Source organism: Lepidochelys olivacea (genome assembly GCF_965140295.1).
Source record: "Lepidochelys olivacea isolate rLepOli2 genome assembly, chromosome: 3".
Taxonomy (NCBI): Eukaryota; Metazoa; Chordata; order Testudines; family Cheloniidae; genus Lepidochelys; species Lepidochelys olivacea.
This window is the reverse complement of record NC_140413.1, coordinates 108,741,792-108,757,554: the sequence shown is the minus strand read 5'-3', so window position 1 is coordinate 108,757,554 and position 15,763 is coordinate 108,741,792. Positions and strand designations below refer to the sequence as shown.

Genomic DNA, 15,763 nt, shown 5'->3' with positions numbered 1-15,763 from the left:
CTTACAGTTTCCTTTACAAAACACCATATTCATGTTCAAGTTTGGCCTAAGGCATTTCTTTTCAGAAAACATCATGTCTAATGTCCATCAAAGAAATTGAAATTGGAGAAAAACCCGACTAAGGCTCCTCAAAGGCCATCAGAACAATATCTGGAAACCTGGATCTTCTTGGTTCATTTTTAGGAGACTAGTTACCTCACAAATAATATATTTTTCCAGTACATTTTATTAATGTCATTGCAATACAGTCTGTAATGGCTACATCTACACTAGGAGCTAGGGAGGTGATTCCCAGCTGGCATAGATATACTGGTGCTAGCTCTCATTCAGCTAGCTTTATAGTAGTGTAGCAGCGGTAGCAAAGATTAATGATGTCCAATAAATCCCAAGGGGTCCTGGCTGGTTTGTACTCCCTGTGGCTAGCCCTCGCCCCAGCTCTCAGTGCTACTGGCTACACTATTATTTTTAGCATGGTAGCTCTGAGAGCTAGCTGGAGTATGTCTACAGGAACTGGGAATCACACCCTTGGCTTCAGATGTAGAAGTAGCAAGTGATATTATTCTGGGTGTAATGTAACTTCCTAGCTGTTACAATGATGTGAACAGAAACACACCACAGTCATTAAAATTATTTTGCGTGGATTACTTTGGCTACTGCAACAAAAAATGACTCAAACTGATGACTCTCTAGTCTCCATAAGAAGAAGATTCCCTAAAACTGTTGCAATTCCATACATCTAGTCCATATTCTGTCCATAGTTTAAGTCTAGGTAAAGCATTTTTGTCTTCATGACAGTAATCAGTATCCAGTGAATGTCTCTCATTAAGAGGAATTGTCTTTTTGTAGGACATTGTGCTTTATGCAATATTTTGTGCTTTGCTTTGACAGTCTTTACAGCACAAGTGTCTGTATTAAGTACTAACTAAATGGGAAAATTGTTCCATCGTAGCTACAGAGCAGTTAATTTTTCTATCTTATATTGGCCAGCATTTTTGGACTCACAGAATGCGACTTACAGGTTCCCTCTTTTTTGGTGATGTAAATTCTATATTTTTGAGCTCCCTAGCCTGGTGGTAGATCATAAGCAATATTCTCTTATATTATATTATATTACGATCAAAACTTATTTCAGGGAGTGTTGCATGTTTGATGAATTGTGAGCATCAGTGGTAATCTCCTATATGTCAAAGTTCACGTAACATTTATCTCCAGTAACTTTTTTGTAGACAGTACATTGGTAGTACCATTTCTTCCATTGATATTTCTGTTAATTCAGACCGCTGTTTTAGAACTGCATGGAAGCATTCATAAATATTTCTTGTGATTCCGGTATTCTAGTTTAAAATATTTATTTTGTCAAAATTGATAAGATTTCATGAAAAAAAATTGTTTTAGTCAAAATGGCTAAATTTTCCAACCAGTTCTACTTAAAGACATGCTTTAGTTCAACCACAGCTATTAGACTTGAAGTCCTGTGGCCTGTATTATGCATGAGGTAAGACTAGATGATCACAGTGGTCCCTTTTGCCTTAAAATTTCTGAATCTATGAAAACTGTGTGTAACAAATGTTCCTATACTTTACTTAGTTTTTGATTCTGGGCTAAAATTTCCATAGTTTAAGATAAGGAGTACTTGTGGAACCTTAGAAACTAACAAATTTATTAGAGCATAAGCTTTCGTGAGCTACAGCTCACTTCATTGGATGCATACAGTGGAAAATACAGTGGGGAGATTTTATATACACAGAGAACATGAAACAATGGGTGTTACCATACAGACTGTAACAAGAGTGCTCAGGAAAGGTGAGCTATTACCAGCAGGAGAGCGGGGTCTGTTTTTGAAGTTTTTTTGTTGAAGAATTGCCACTTTTAGGTCTGTAATCGAGTGACCAAAGAGATTGAAGTGGACACAGTTGGTAACAGGTTTTGTTGTAAGCATAGGTTCCTGAGTTAGTGTTTTTGTTGCGTACAGACTCTAATGAGAGACTGCTGAATTGGAATTAATTTGCAAACTGGATAGAATTAACTTAGGCTTGAATAAAGACTGGGAGTGGATGTGTCATTACACAAAGTAAAACTATTTCACCTTGTTTATTTCCCCTCCTACTGTCCTTGTAAACTGCTGGAAATGGCCCAGCTTGATTATCACTACAAAAGTTTCCACACACACAGACACACATCCCCGCCCCCCCCCCCCCCCCGCTCTCCTGCTGGTAATAGCTCACCTTTCCTGATCACTCTTGTTACAGTCTGTATGGTAACACCCATTGCTTCATGTTCTCTGTGTATATAAAATCTCCCCACTATATTTTCTACTGTATGCATCCGATGAAGTGAGCTGTAGCTCACGAAAGCTTATGCTCTAATAAATTTGTTAGTTTCTAAGGTGCCACAAGTACTCCTTTTCTTTTTATGGATACAGACTAACACGGCTGCTACTCTGAAACCTGTCATAGTTTAAGATGTAATTTTGTCCAAAGATGTATCAGTTAAAGCAAGAATACTTATCACAACCAGCAGTCATTATCTTCTGGGGAAAACCTCTGAAAAAATATAGGAACACATCCCCACAAAGTCTATATGATGGATCAGTAACAAATTTCTGACCCTCAGAACAGTTATATACGTCTCCCACTGCAAAAGGAATACCTCTCTTATAGTAAAAAAGCCATACTGTACATCCAGAGATTCCACAGAGATTTCTGCAGGCCTGTTGCTGAGGGTCACTGCTAAGAGATGCCCTCCCCACCACTCACCAACTGCTCTCACCCCCTGATGTTAGTCTTGATTCAGTTCTCCCATATTTTTGCTATAGCCATGTAGTTGCTCACTGCTGTCTATGTTTCTTGCATTCGTAACTTCTGTCACCAGACCACTTAACTTTTCTTCTGGGCCCTGAATACTGTGTCTTCTCCACTACTCCTCATTCTTTACCAAGCAGCCTTTCCCTTTTTCCTCTAGATTCTGTCTGTCATTTGAAAGTAGAATTCAGACTGTTCTTCCAGTACCTTAGTACAGGTTCCCCTGAGGTCTCCTTTTTAAGTACAGGTTCCCACTGGAATCTTTTACTCTCTTAATTCTTTCTTCTGGAGCCATATGACCCAACCTAGGCATCACCCATATGCCTGCCATAGGCCATTCCATTCCAACCTGACCCCATATTCCACATGCCCCATTGAAACAAATCTATCCCTATCCCTTTATCAATATTGCACTGTTCAATATTTCTACTCTGTCCATAATAAACATCCCATAATTCACAACTATGCCACCTTTTGCCCCTTCCACATTTCTTCCTTCATTGAAACTTGCCTGTCCCCCACCCCTTGAAAAATGTGTGGTCTATTTGCAATGCATCTCCTCTCACACCCTTCTCAATCAAGGGGCTCATGGGTGGCTTCTATGTGTCTGCCAGGACTAGTCCCCCTGGTGCCTCTGGTCTATGCTCCCTGAAAGTGGATCCTATTCCCCCATTTATGTAGCATCAGTCCCAGAATTTGCTGGCTCACTAGGAGTGGCTGGATGTGTTCTTTACTGAGGCAGTGAAATATGAAGCCTTGGGAGCAAAAATAGGCAGAATCTTGCATGATACATACCTTGGATATGGATTTTGGCAGCTCTGTGGCAACACAACATGCTTGGATCCAGGTTTATTTGGTGTAGTAGATGCAACTGGATGTATGCTCTATTTACACAGTGGAATGTGGGGGGGGGGAATGCGGGGGAGGGGAGGTGCCAAAATTGGCAAAATGAATCTTCCAACTCTGGGTTTTGTGGCACTGGAATATACCAAGGTCTGCAATATTTGGTGTGGTAGGAGTTGCTGGACATGGTCTGTACTCAGGCAGTAGAATTTTGGGGCCTGGGTGCAAAAATTGGTAGGGTCTGACACATTCCATGTCCTGAATTTGGGTGTTTCATAATGAGTGAGTATCCATAATTTCTCATATAGTATTAATGTATACATTTCACAGTGGTATTAAACAACAGTGTGTCATTAATTTAATAAAAGACCTTGCTTGATACACTTGTATAATCTAGTAATATTGTACACAATCAGTTGATTCAGTTATTTATCATCTGAGGTTCAGACCCAGCAACAGACTATCTCCCCCACATGTGAGGTTGACGGCTTTGTTTACCTTTTATGTAAATTTACCTTCATTGCCTCTGCCTGACGACCAGGCAGGTCAGACAAACCAATACATATTCCTTTGTCCAGGGCAGATTGGGCTTATGCTTGCCCAACTCATTTTAAGAATATAATTCTAACACATATCCATAACTCTTTGTACAATCCCTTACAAACACCATGGAAGAATATTAATGATCAGAGTTAAGTTTTCCAAAGATATCTTATATGACACCTTTTAAATACAGATTATGACAACAATGTGTTAGGTGTAGTGGGTAGGCCAGGCCTGACAAGAGGTGCTGACATAGGGTAGTGAGCCGCTGATGGGCCACTGTGTCACATATACCCAACATGGAAATATAACATTTTCCAGAAGTATAGGCCTACAAATTCACACTAGCACTACAACTGCATGCACAAGTCATGCAGAAGGATAAATAGGCCTATAATTAGCCATTTGAAAATGACACTCTTGTAAGAGAGCACACAACCATGGATATGCTTTTCACATGTGTTTCAGCTCAAAGCTAGATCCTAACGCACAGCTCAGGTACCCAGGCTAGCATCAGTCACATTAAAAGGCTATTGAGCTGTATTACACAGAGGTTACTCCAGTCCAGGGACCAGAGTAGCCTTTGCAGTACCTTTTGCAGCCCTTAGCAGGGAGAGACCTGGAGGATCCACTCACAGTAACCCCCCAGTTTTGCATGTGTTCTATCCCTTGCCACCCTCACCCCACTCCACACACACACTTTTTGCTCTATCTGCTGTAGCAGGACCACACTGCAATATATTTCATAGTTGGAGGTGGGGTGCGGGGAGGGGCTGGGTTTGACCCTTTACGCTTGTGTAATTGCACTTCTCTTTTTGAAAAGCCAGCCATGAATGCTAGGTGAACTACTGAACACAGGAGAGTCGCAGAGTTTGGCAGTTCTGAAAATTAAAAACAAAAGACCAAAGTTATATTCCAGTGAAAGTATTAGTGGCATTTTTCTAAAGGCTGATGACGTCTCTGCTAATTAATCTTCAGTTTTCTTGCCTCTCTAAGTTCCTGTTACATTTTTATGATGCCACTTGTAACATCTTTGACCTCTCAGCAGCTGAGAGAAACATGATAAATATTCATTTCAACAAAATTACACATTCTACAGACTCCTTTATTTCTATCACATATTTCCAGTTGTCAAGTCTACCACAGAGTCAGGTTATGCTCACACAAACCTCAAACTATGACAAGATACCAGGCTGCCAGTCATTAGAGATAAGTTCGATATTTTTATCAGACATTTGTTTATCAACATCTGCCTGTTCCAAGATCACAAACACACACACACACACAAAAGAAAAGGGAGTTTTATGAACATTTGCTCCTCACCAGTGAAAATGTGAAATTTATTTTTCATGTTGAATGGCTGTGAGAATTTATGACACATTTTCTTGTTACTTTGTTGAATTTCAAACTGGTTTGATTGGTCATAAGCCACATGGGCTCCTGCCTAACGGAACCTGCCTTGTAGGTTGAAAGGTTGGCAGAGAGTCATATTGACTTATTTTCTGAGAGGGAGCAGCAGAGTGTTTTTGACAGGTGGGGGAAGGTTGGCAGCAGGAAGGGATTCTGTACTCTTTGAGAGATAGTATCACTTGTTAACCCCTGCAGGTTCATCCAAGATCGTAGGGGAGCAGGCCTCCCTTCACCATACATCTCCAAAACACTGAAGGGGAAAGTGATTTATCCAACAAAGATGCAAGAGTTGGTAGCAGATCAGTAAGCCTGATTGACTTTTAAAAGGTCTGTATTAAAGATCAGTAAATCAGTTATTTACATAAATAACAATACCACAATAACAAAACAGAGTTAGATAACATCAATACTTTATATTAATGTGGATTATATTTGTTAAATTTGACTATTATTTTTGATGACCTTGAAGCATTCCAGGCCTGATTCTCATTTATACTGTCTAGCTTCATTACTTTGATAAATTACTTTTACATCCAACTTAAGGCTCCTTTACACTTAAGGGGAGAGAGAGAGGCATAAAGGAGAATCAGGCCATCCAAATTTAATTTCCTACATCCAGTTTTTGTTATTACCTGACATATAAATATCTTTAGTTTACTTTTTGTAACTTTATATCATTTCTCTTTCAATACTAGCAATCTTTTGCTCCCATACTAGGACATCATGTCCTCAAACTATTTTCCTCTGAGAACTGTAGTCAGTTATAGCTCTCAGATATTATAAAAAAAAAGCAGCCACTTTTTAACATCAATCATAGCTACTGTCAAGTCAATGGGAATTGTGGATACTGTTCATTCTAGGAATCAGGCCTTAATTCAATAAATAATGAATAAATAATAATAATTTTTTTCCCAGGATTAATGACCACGAGAAAAATACCCTAGAACTCAGAAACTTCAAACCTTCTTATATCTCCTAGGAAAACTAAATTAAACCAGACTGTAAAGCAAGCCACTAAAGGTCCAGACCTACAAACACATTGCATATGTGAATTGTTCTTACTCATTTGGGTATTCCCAATGAAGTGAAGAATTATTCATATGTGTAAGAGTTGCAGGATTGTGAACTGAAAAGGTAGGAATAGATATTTTTGTGCTTCCCTCTTATTTCCATATATAACCTTTTTTACCACAGCTATTGCTTAACCGTAGTACTACTGAGGAATATGTGGCATTATGGTCTAATGCACTAACAAAGCATTTAAGTAGGTGCCCTAAAATTAAGTGGCTTAAATCCATCCCTATTCAACAAAGCACTTGAACACATGGTTAACATCATGCATGTACTTAAGTCTCATTGACTTCAATTTGATTTTTTAGTGGGACTTAAACACAGACTAGAAATTAAGTGAGTGTTTTACTGAATGGGAACCCTGAGTTCAAATCCTGGCGTTGGGCTTAAGTGTATGAATGTGGTGGCATCATCCTAAATCCCACTTTTGCAGTGCAGAAAACCATTGCACAGTTTGAGCCTGTTCATCATAAATAATTATCTCTTATCAAGAAAGACCCAAAGAATTGGAGGTGAAGCTGGAGTTGCCTTAGTAGACGCGATCTAGAACATTGCTCTGTACAATCTTACTCCATGCCTGGCTCAAGGCAGGGCCATTATTCCCTTACTTTTGTTATTATTTATTTTTAATTAGTGAGAACATTAATCTAGAAAAGAGAAAAATTAAAATTATGTGTAATGCAGAAGACTACTAATGGACTACCAAAGGCATTAGCCTCTAAACCACTGATATGCAGGTATCTCTAAGAAACTGGAAGTTCTTATTAAGCACCTAATCTGACACCCATTGTAATCAATGGGGTTCTTCTATTGACTTTGGCGGGTGTTGGATCCAGGCTATTTGACAACCTGTGCAAAATTAGTTCTTGACTTTGATCCAGTTCTCGTTCACAAGTGTCCTCAAAACAAAAGCTGTGCACGACTGGCAATCTTGTTTTTCCTCTCTGTATTTGTATCTCAGGCTGCATATAAAAGTTTCCCAAAGAAAAGATTTTCACATTTTAAGCAAGAACATAATCTCAGAGAGTTTGTACAATGAGAGTTATTTTATTTGTTTGTAGTTTGTCTGACTCATTGCAATAATAGATAGCTATTGCAACCCCTAACCCCCCACCACTTTTTGCCTATTGCATCTTTTATCCAAAATAGGTTTGCATCTTGGGATCAATATTTACATGATATTGAGAGGATTAAAGTATGCAGCTGCTCTATATGTGAGCATATTTTTAAAAAAATTAAAAATCATTGGTAAAATGTCTCGGCTTTCCCCTGCTCAAAAATGCAGTTGGAGTTTGATTTATATGCACATAAACAGATTTTAATGCTTATACCTCCAGATTATTCAGTTATCACAGCATGCTACCCTTCAATTTAGTGTCATTAATACTTTTTTCACTTACTCCCTTTAGGATACATGTCGCCAGTGAAAATACACTGTTTAATGTAGTCAATAAAATATGTTTTTGTTTGTATTGGTTAGGGCCCTCTTTAAATAAAAGAAAAAATAAAAGAAAAAGCCACAGTAGGAGAACTCAAATCTACTTCATTTTTAACCTGAAAACTATGGAAAAACCAGCGGCAAAGGTGGTCAGTGAGGTTATATTTTATTTCGGCAGAACCAGAGGTAGGAGTATGGCTCTGGGTTTGGGCTTGAACCAAGCTTTATGTATTTTAGAAAAAAGAGCCCGAGATAGTAGATCTCATAGATTCCAAGGCTAGTAGGGACCACTGTGATCATCTAGTCTGACCTGACAGACTAAACCTTGCCTTTGCTGTTGCCATTGGCTGACAGAAGGCTTACAATATGATATTTCTTTGCCTTATTAAAGAGGGAGAAGGGAGTTCCACCCCCCTAAGTCTTTTGGACCTAGGCTTACGATATTATGAAGATATGTACAATCTACTCACTGTGACAACTCATTTTAGTCTGAGGATGGGTGGACTTGGGAGATACCACAACTGATAATTTGTTTGCCTAACCAAGAACCCAGCAAAGCGGTTGAGCCCCACAGAGGGGTAACCAAGCCCAAGTAGCATAGTCGAGCCCAGAGCATGCATAATCATATTTGAAACATCTGCACAGTCTACTGAGAGTGTGACTCAAATGTGTGGAGCCTGGGAAAGTCCCATTGCTATTTCCCTCTAATTTGGCCTCTGCTTTGAATGATTTAAAACTGTTTTCTCATTTCTTCATGTATTTGTCGGTATTCCTCTGAGACATGGGGATGTTGGCATGAGCTGGTACATGGTATGTCAGTATCACAGTAACCTCTTCCAGTGCTTAACTATCTTTAGAATTAGAACATTTTTCTAATATCTAACCGAAATATCCATTGCTGCAATCCAAGCTGATTACTTCTTGTCCTAACCTCAGTAGACATGGAGAACAATTGATTACCATGCTCTTTATAACATGCTTTTACATAGTTGAAGACTGTTTTCAGGTTCTCACCTCAGTTTTCTCTTTCCTAGATAAAGCATGCTCAATTCTTTCAACCTTATCCCACAGGTCATGGTTTTCAAACCTCTGATCACTCTTGTTGCCCTCCTCTGGACTCTTTCCAACTGGTTATGTACATGGGCTGTCCCACTGAATTCCTCAGTTACTCAATCTGTCAAAATATTATTTACCTTAAAGAAAGGAAGAAAGACATGGGGCTGCTTAGGCTATTTTATTCAGATCTGAGGAATGCCCCCCCACTTCTTCTTCCATAAAATGTCCTTGACAAATTAACACAGAAGGCATGCTTTGTGCCTAATTTTTCAATAGAGTAGTGGAAAAGTAGGGCAGATACCTTAGATGCCAATACTGAAATCAGTGGGAGTTTTTCCATTGACTTCAAGGGGTCAGGATTTTATTTTCTGTATTTATTTTTTCCAAGTGTTACTAGTACTTCTGATTATCTGGAGTTTGTCATTCTCTTTATCAGGCTTCCAAGAACTCCACAATACTTGCTCTGACAATCTGCTTTTTTCTCTTTTGGCTATAAACCAATTTTTGATCTTTAAATACTGATAGTTGTCACCAGAATAATACTTTCTGCCTTGGATAAAGCAGAAGCAGTTTATCTGAATCTACTCTGCTTTGGGTGACACCCCTGGGGCTTCATGTCTCATCAAAAGTCCATTCTGCTTTACTGTTAGAGAGGCCTGGTATCTAGTTTCTCTATGGGAAATTCCATTTTAAGATTTAAGAATTCTTTCTATTTTGCATTACTTGGAATTGGGTTAAAGGATAGTTAAACTGAGATTCCATGTAAGATTAGAAGAACATAAAACAAGCAATATTACTTGTTTCAGCACCTTTTTAAACATTTCCATTCATTCTCTGATACAGTGTAAAGTATTGTTAAATTGACATTGTTTTGATAATTTCTACATCAAGGATTTTTTAGCCCATGTCCCTTTCAGAGTATACAGCACTGTGTAACCTATTTAGAGTTAATATTCACACTTGGAGTCTCTTCTGATATTAGATGATTATTACTTTCCTTATCTGGAGTGAGAAGTCTTTCTGAAATATATTTCACCCAGTATGGTGGATATTTGAGAGATAACACAAGTAGTATGAGAGAAAAAGGCACCTTTCAAGTTATTCCTCTAGAAGAATAAGAAGTTATGCAATTTGTGATTAAATAATATTGTTGTTGTTTGTTTTTTACATGAAGGTATAAGCATCATGCTTTCAACCATCAAAATCTGCTGTGGGCTAAAGGCTGAGATTATCACATGGACCTAATAGGTCTTAATGTTCAGATTGCAAGCTATGATTTAATCGCCTATGCGAACCTGTGCCTTGAGTGGAGTTTGCCGTCAGACTTGCTGGACAGAAACGACGATTTGGAGCTATGTTAAGTTGGTCACAGCAGCTACAGATCTACATCCGCTGATATGCACAAGTACCTGCTCCAGAAATACTAAGCAAAACAAAGAGATGGGAACTGAATTTATTCCCTGTTTTGAGCAGTGCTCAGTAGATGGCGCTTGAGACACGTGTGGGGCCAGTCTATTAGCTTCATTCCCATGCCGACTTGTTATTCAGTTCTGTAAAAAGGCGTTTTGTCTTAATGAATGGGCCGATTTGCCTTTTCCCTTTTGGGGAGCCGTACAGCATAGTAAGTGTTTTCAAAGATTAATCTGCCCGCCATACCGTGATTTTAAAATTCCAATGTATACTGCTATGAATGAAAAGTGAGTTTCAGCCCACAGTTACTTTCTTTCTCACCGGAGTTACTTAACTTGTTGCAATCTCTCTCTCTCTCCTCTCCCTCGCTCCATTGCTCTGAAACTAACGTATCAATTTTTTCTTGTGTGCCCGTAGGCTGTAATCTGAAATAAACAACAGTATCAGAAGATATGGATTAAAGCCTTTATTTCAACAGTAAATGCTAGATAGTTTGAACATCAAGATCTGAGTCCCTTGATTGCTCCCTCTCCTCGCCAAGGACAGTAGATTCTTGCTCTTTGTGGTCTATGTGCTTATCCTTTGAAAGGCACTGGAGGCAAGATCTATCATTCTGTTTCCAACGTGTAATTTACAGATGTCAGACCATAATTAATTTCTGTGCTGAGTTTTGAAAACGTGATGTAGGTAAAACTTAAAGGAATTAAAGCAAATTAAATTAAACTTAAAGGAATTTTAGAGGGGGATTTCCAAAGGCATCGATTCAGGGTGGGATTTTTAAAAGCACCAATGTGATTTAGGAGCATTGACCTGTGCTCTTAAATCACCTAGACGCTGTTGAAAATTCACCCTTCAATTTGAAGAACATGTTACACTTTGCCAGGATAAGAATTCTTTCATATATCAGTGTCAGAATGGCAATTTTCCGTGGACTCGCTCGAGTTGAGTCAAGAGGCTAGCGGCTGCTTGGCTAGTTTCAGGAGTTAGCACACAAACCACGAATGCAGGATAAAATACCAAGTAAAAGCCCTTTCAAATGTTTTGCTTTTGATGCTCAGTTGGCGTTTCAGATTTGACTGGTTCAAGACGACTCAGGTTTTCGAATTTCCCCATTCCCTGGTACGATGAGTTTCTAACCAAGACCAACTTCTCTCTTATTGTCACATGTGATCACCCACATAAATCTGTATTGAAATACATAAACAATAACAAACCATCACTCCAAATCAAGCATATTTATTGTTCACAAGTAAAATGCATTCTCAAAAAAGTCACTAGGCAAGCCATTTATACATTTGGGGGTTAGACAGATTTAACTTTTACTAATTCAGTCTATCGTTCTCAATCAGTAGACACCTTACAACAGGAGGAAGAGTGAATAATGGTTAGAAAACGTTCAAGGTAATTTAATATCTGTATTGTGAACAATGACCTTTACAGAGTTAAAATAAACTCAATTAAGTCTATTCTATCAATAATAAACCAGTAATTTTGAGAACTACTCAAAGCAAGAATATGTGTTCCAGGTTATCTCAAAGGAACCACAATTTGATTTGCTGAAGTGTGAATATAAATCCAATAGCTAAACAAATGTATGTGTTACATGACAGCTGTGAGCTTCTACAGCAAACACTTAGTGGCAAACTTGTAGTCTGGATGTCAGATGTTTCTGAATACTAGCCCAGGTTGTTTCCGGTACAATCTACTGTGTTCTGTAAAATAGTACTCTGCAGTACATGAATCAGTAATCTACAATACTGTAATAAATTATATATTCCAGGAGATTAGAAATGTTATATTTTTTAAAAACAACAGTAACAAAATAACAACAACATAGCAGTTATAGCACTTTTTACCAGTAAATCTCAAAGCATTTTACAAGGGGGGTTGATATCATTTCCCCTTTTTTACAGATGGAGAAACTGAGGCACATAGAGGTGAAATGACATGCCCAAGGTTACCCAGCAGGCCAATCAATGGCAGAGCCAGGAATACAACCCAGGAATTAATGTATTGATGGTAGGTTTGCAAAGCAATAGTGTGTTAAACGTATGTATGGTTATCTTTATGTATATAAAGATGTATTAAAGATAAACCAGTTTCCCTTATAATTCCAGTTTCTTTACTGGATAATGCACTGTTGACAGGATATGTATTATCTCATACAGGTGACAGACTTTGTTACGATATTAGTTTCCTATTGCCACTTCACCATTTTCTGCATGTGTTCATTCGTTAATCTTGTTTTTTCTAGATGCCATAATATTTTAATCCTGTATGCCAAATATACCATGGGTATTGTTTTAATAATATGAACAGTGCACGTTTGTTCCATGCCTTTTGGTAGCATTCAGAAAAAAATAAAGATAGAAAACAATTTCCAGACAGTACTCATGGCAACTAGCGCTGTTTCACTGCATTGCTATAATCCGGCTCTTCACATTGAAAACTTCCACTCACCTAGATGTTTCTCCATTGTACGATATTTGTACAGGTGCATCGCATTAAACTAATGGATCCCGCTGAAAATGTAGGGTACAATTAGGAAACCAAATGTGAGTCTTTTATGACAAAAACATCCAGACGCACACCCGTCCCCAAACTGTAGTCTAAGAATTTTCGAGCGACCCACCGTGTTTCAACAAAGATGTCAAGCATGTTGGTTAATGGAAGAGCAAGGCACTCTGGTGAGAGACCCTATGCTACACAGACCGAACCATCACTTACAATATATATTGATTTGCCACTGGCATAGCACAGCACGGATACATCTCAGCTTTTTCCATTTCCTTAAACCAGACGAATTTTAGGTGAACTATTACAAACCAAAAACTCAAAGCAAAACATTCTTAGCCTGTTGGCCAAACGCTCTTTGAACTCGACAAAACAAACACAGTTGGATAAGATGTTTGAATATAGGTCCATCCGCCCCCCACCCCCCTTTAAAGCTAGTCAGTTTCAAGAGTCACTGGAAAGTGTCCGGGACTAAAAAGGTTTTCTTTCCTAAGGACAGTCTACGTGTTTTCAGCACTAAAAACTGGACAGCTCCACCCCACACCACCCCGCCCGCTCGATGCATGGGCATTAGAGTCAGTAACACGGACTGGGTAGCTCTCTGGGCCAAAGGCAGAGCTATCTAGTTAGCAGCATTCTTAGGTGGTTGGTTTATTACTCCGACTTGGGCTCCAGCTGGAAATGATAGTAATTCGGAGCAGGACAGGTGTGGAGCGTGCTCACTATCGCCTTTTTTACTGGTGTCCGAGCCAAACGTTCCTTCATCTGGAGATGAAGAGCTCCTTCCTTCCACAACCACAACGGACCAAACTTCAGGCATTCAACCCAATGGGTTTGGTGGCTCCTCCCAGCAAGGCGGAGCTGGGCGAATGTAAAAATGGAAGGACTGAGGCAGTAGAAGACCCAGCCTGCCTCCAGTCCATCAGCTGGGCTCTGTCAGAAAGGGACTGAAACACAGCACAGGAAGAGGCTGGGGATCATCAAAGCCTGTGGAAGGAGCTGTACAGGTCCACAGACCCTGGAGGGCTGCAGTCTTTTCTCTTGCCAGAGCAGTGAAGACCCGGCTAGAAGTTATGCGAGTCCCATCACTATTCCCATCTGACCAGCTGTGAGAAAGGACTTCGGGATGCGCCCTTCAGAACAGAAGTATCCTGAAGATGATGATTAAGAACAGAAAGCTGCGTTCTGGATCTCGTTTAGTTCCCCTCATCTTCCCAATGTGCAAGAGACTGTTCTGACCCCGAAGAAGTGGCTTTGGGTAGAGAAATGACACAACTGAAGGTCTCTCTCTTTTAACTCTTCAGTGTTTGTCCGCAGACAATCCCTCCTTTGCGATTTTGGTGGGAGAAAACTTGGAAGAAAGAAAGAACAAGATTTTCTTTGCTGACTCAGAGACAAATTATTTTGCTCTTTCCCATTGCAGTTGGTATCTCCGGAGCTGGGAGGATGGCTGGGGAGCTCTCCCTCAACCTCACCGTGCAGCCCCCAGGAGGAAATGTAAGCAATGCTTTGGTGCCAGGGGTGCTGCTGGAAACAGACCTCCTGCCCCCTTCCCGGGGCACGGCGGTGTTTATCGTCCGCTGTGTGATCCCCTCGCTTTACCTGCTCATCATCACTGTGGGCTTGCTAGGCAACATCACCCTGGTGAAGATCTTCATCTCCAACAGCGCTATGAGAAGCGTGCCCAATATCTTCATCTCCAGCCTGGCCGCCGGAGACCTCTTGCTGCTGGTGACCTGCATGCCGGTGGATGCCTCCCGTTACCTTTTCGAGGAATGGATGTTCGGAAAGGTGGGCTGCAAACTCATCCCTGCCATCCAGCTCACCTCGGTGGGCGTGTCCGTCTTCACTCTCACCGCCCTGAGTGCAGACAGGTAAGATGGCAATACGCCTAGAGATCATCATTATCTGCAGGGTGTGTGTGTGTGTGTGTGTGTGAGAGAGAGAGAGAGAAATTTCTGCTCTACAGGAGCAACTAGCTACCAGATATTAGTACCAGAACTATTCTGGTATCATAGGAATGCTGATGCACCAAAATGTTCTGTTTTGACATGCCCTTGAATTATATACCTTGATTTTGTTGCCCAAAACAGTGATACCCATTTCATCTCCATTCCAAAAATACATAAAAAACAACAAACAAATTCCCTCCCCTTTTCCCCCAATAACCAACACATAAAGAGGAAAGGGTTTATTCCTGCATCTCTTTCTGCTAAATGATTTAAAGAGAACCATTCAAGGAATTCAAGGCTACCGGATCAGCTCCGTTAACATTTTCAAACTTTTCTAGAGGAATAGCAGATAAAGAAAAATACACTTTCTCTTTCCACCATCCCTCATGTCCTAGTCTGACAACTCTTACTCACAGTGGTAGTGATTATTCATGTGAGCAGCCCTATTACTCCACTGGGACTGTTCCCAGGTGTAGTATTTGCTTGAATAAGGAAGGGATTGCAGGCTCAGGTCCTAAATGACAAAAGTATTGCAAAATGACTGACTGCATCCTTTAAATTATTATCATCTTTTTTTCTTTCCTGTTTTGAACACTTTTCTTCAGCTACAGATGAAAGTTCTTGAACTCTTTCAGGCAAAGTTCTCACTGACTTCTGTGGAAGTCTTATCTGACCATGTGCACGTATGACTGGCTTTCAGTGTATAACAGTGATAAAGGTTTGTG

At 39.8% G+C, this 15,763-nt stretch overlaps 1 protein-coding gene across 1 annotated transcript in view; it reads left to right on the top strand.

Annotated features, from left to right (window-relative positions):
- NMBR (neuromedin B receptor) overlaps positions 1-15,763 on the top strand; it is a 47,992-nt gene that overhangs the window by 14,924 nt on the left and 17,305 nt on the right. The window contains exons 2-3 of the mRNA XM_084622440.1: positions 12,486-12,591; positions 13,067-14,960. Of these exons, the coding sequence (XP_084478566.1) occupies positions 14,533-14,960 (428 nt within the window). The 5' untranslated portion in view covers positions 12,486-12,591; positions 13,067-14,532. The remainder of the gene's footprint in view (positions 1-12,485; positions 12,592-13,066; positions 14,961-15,763) is intronic.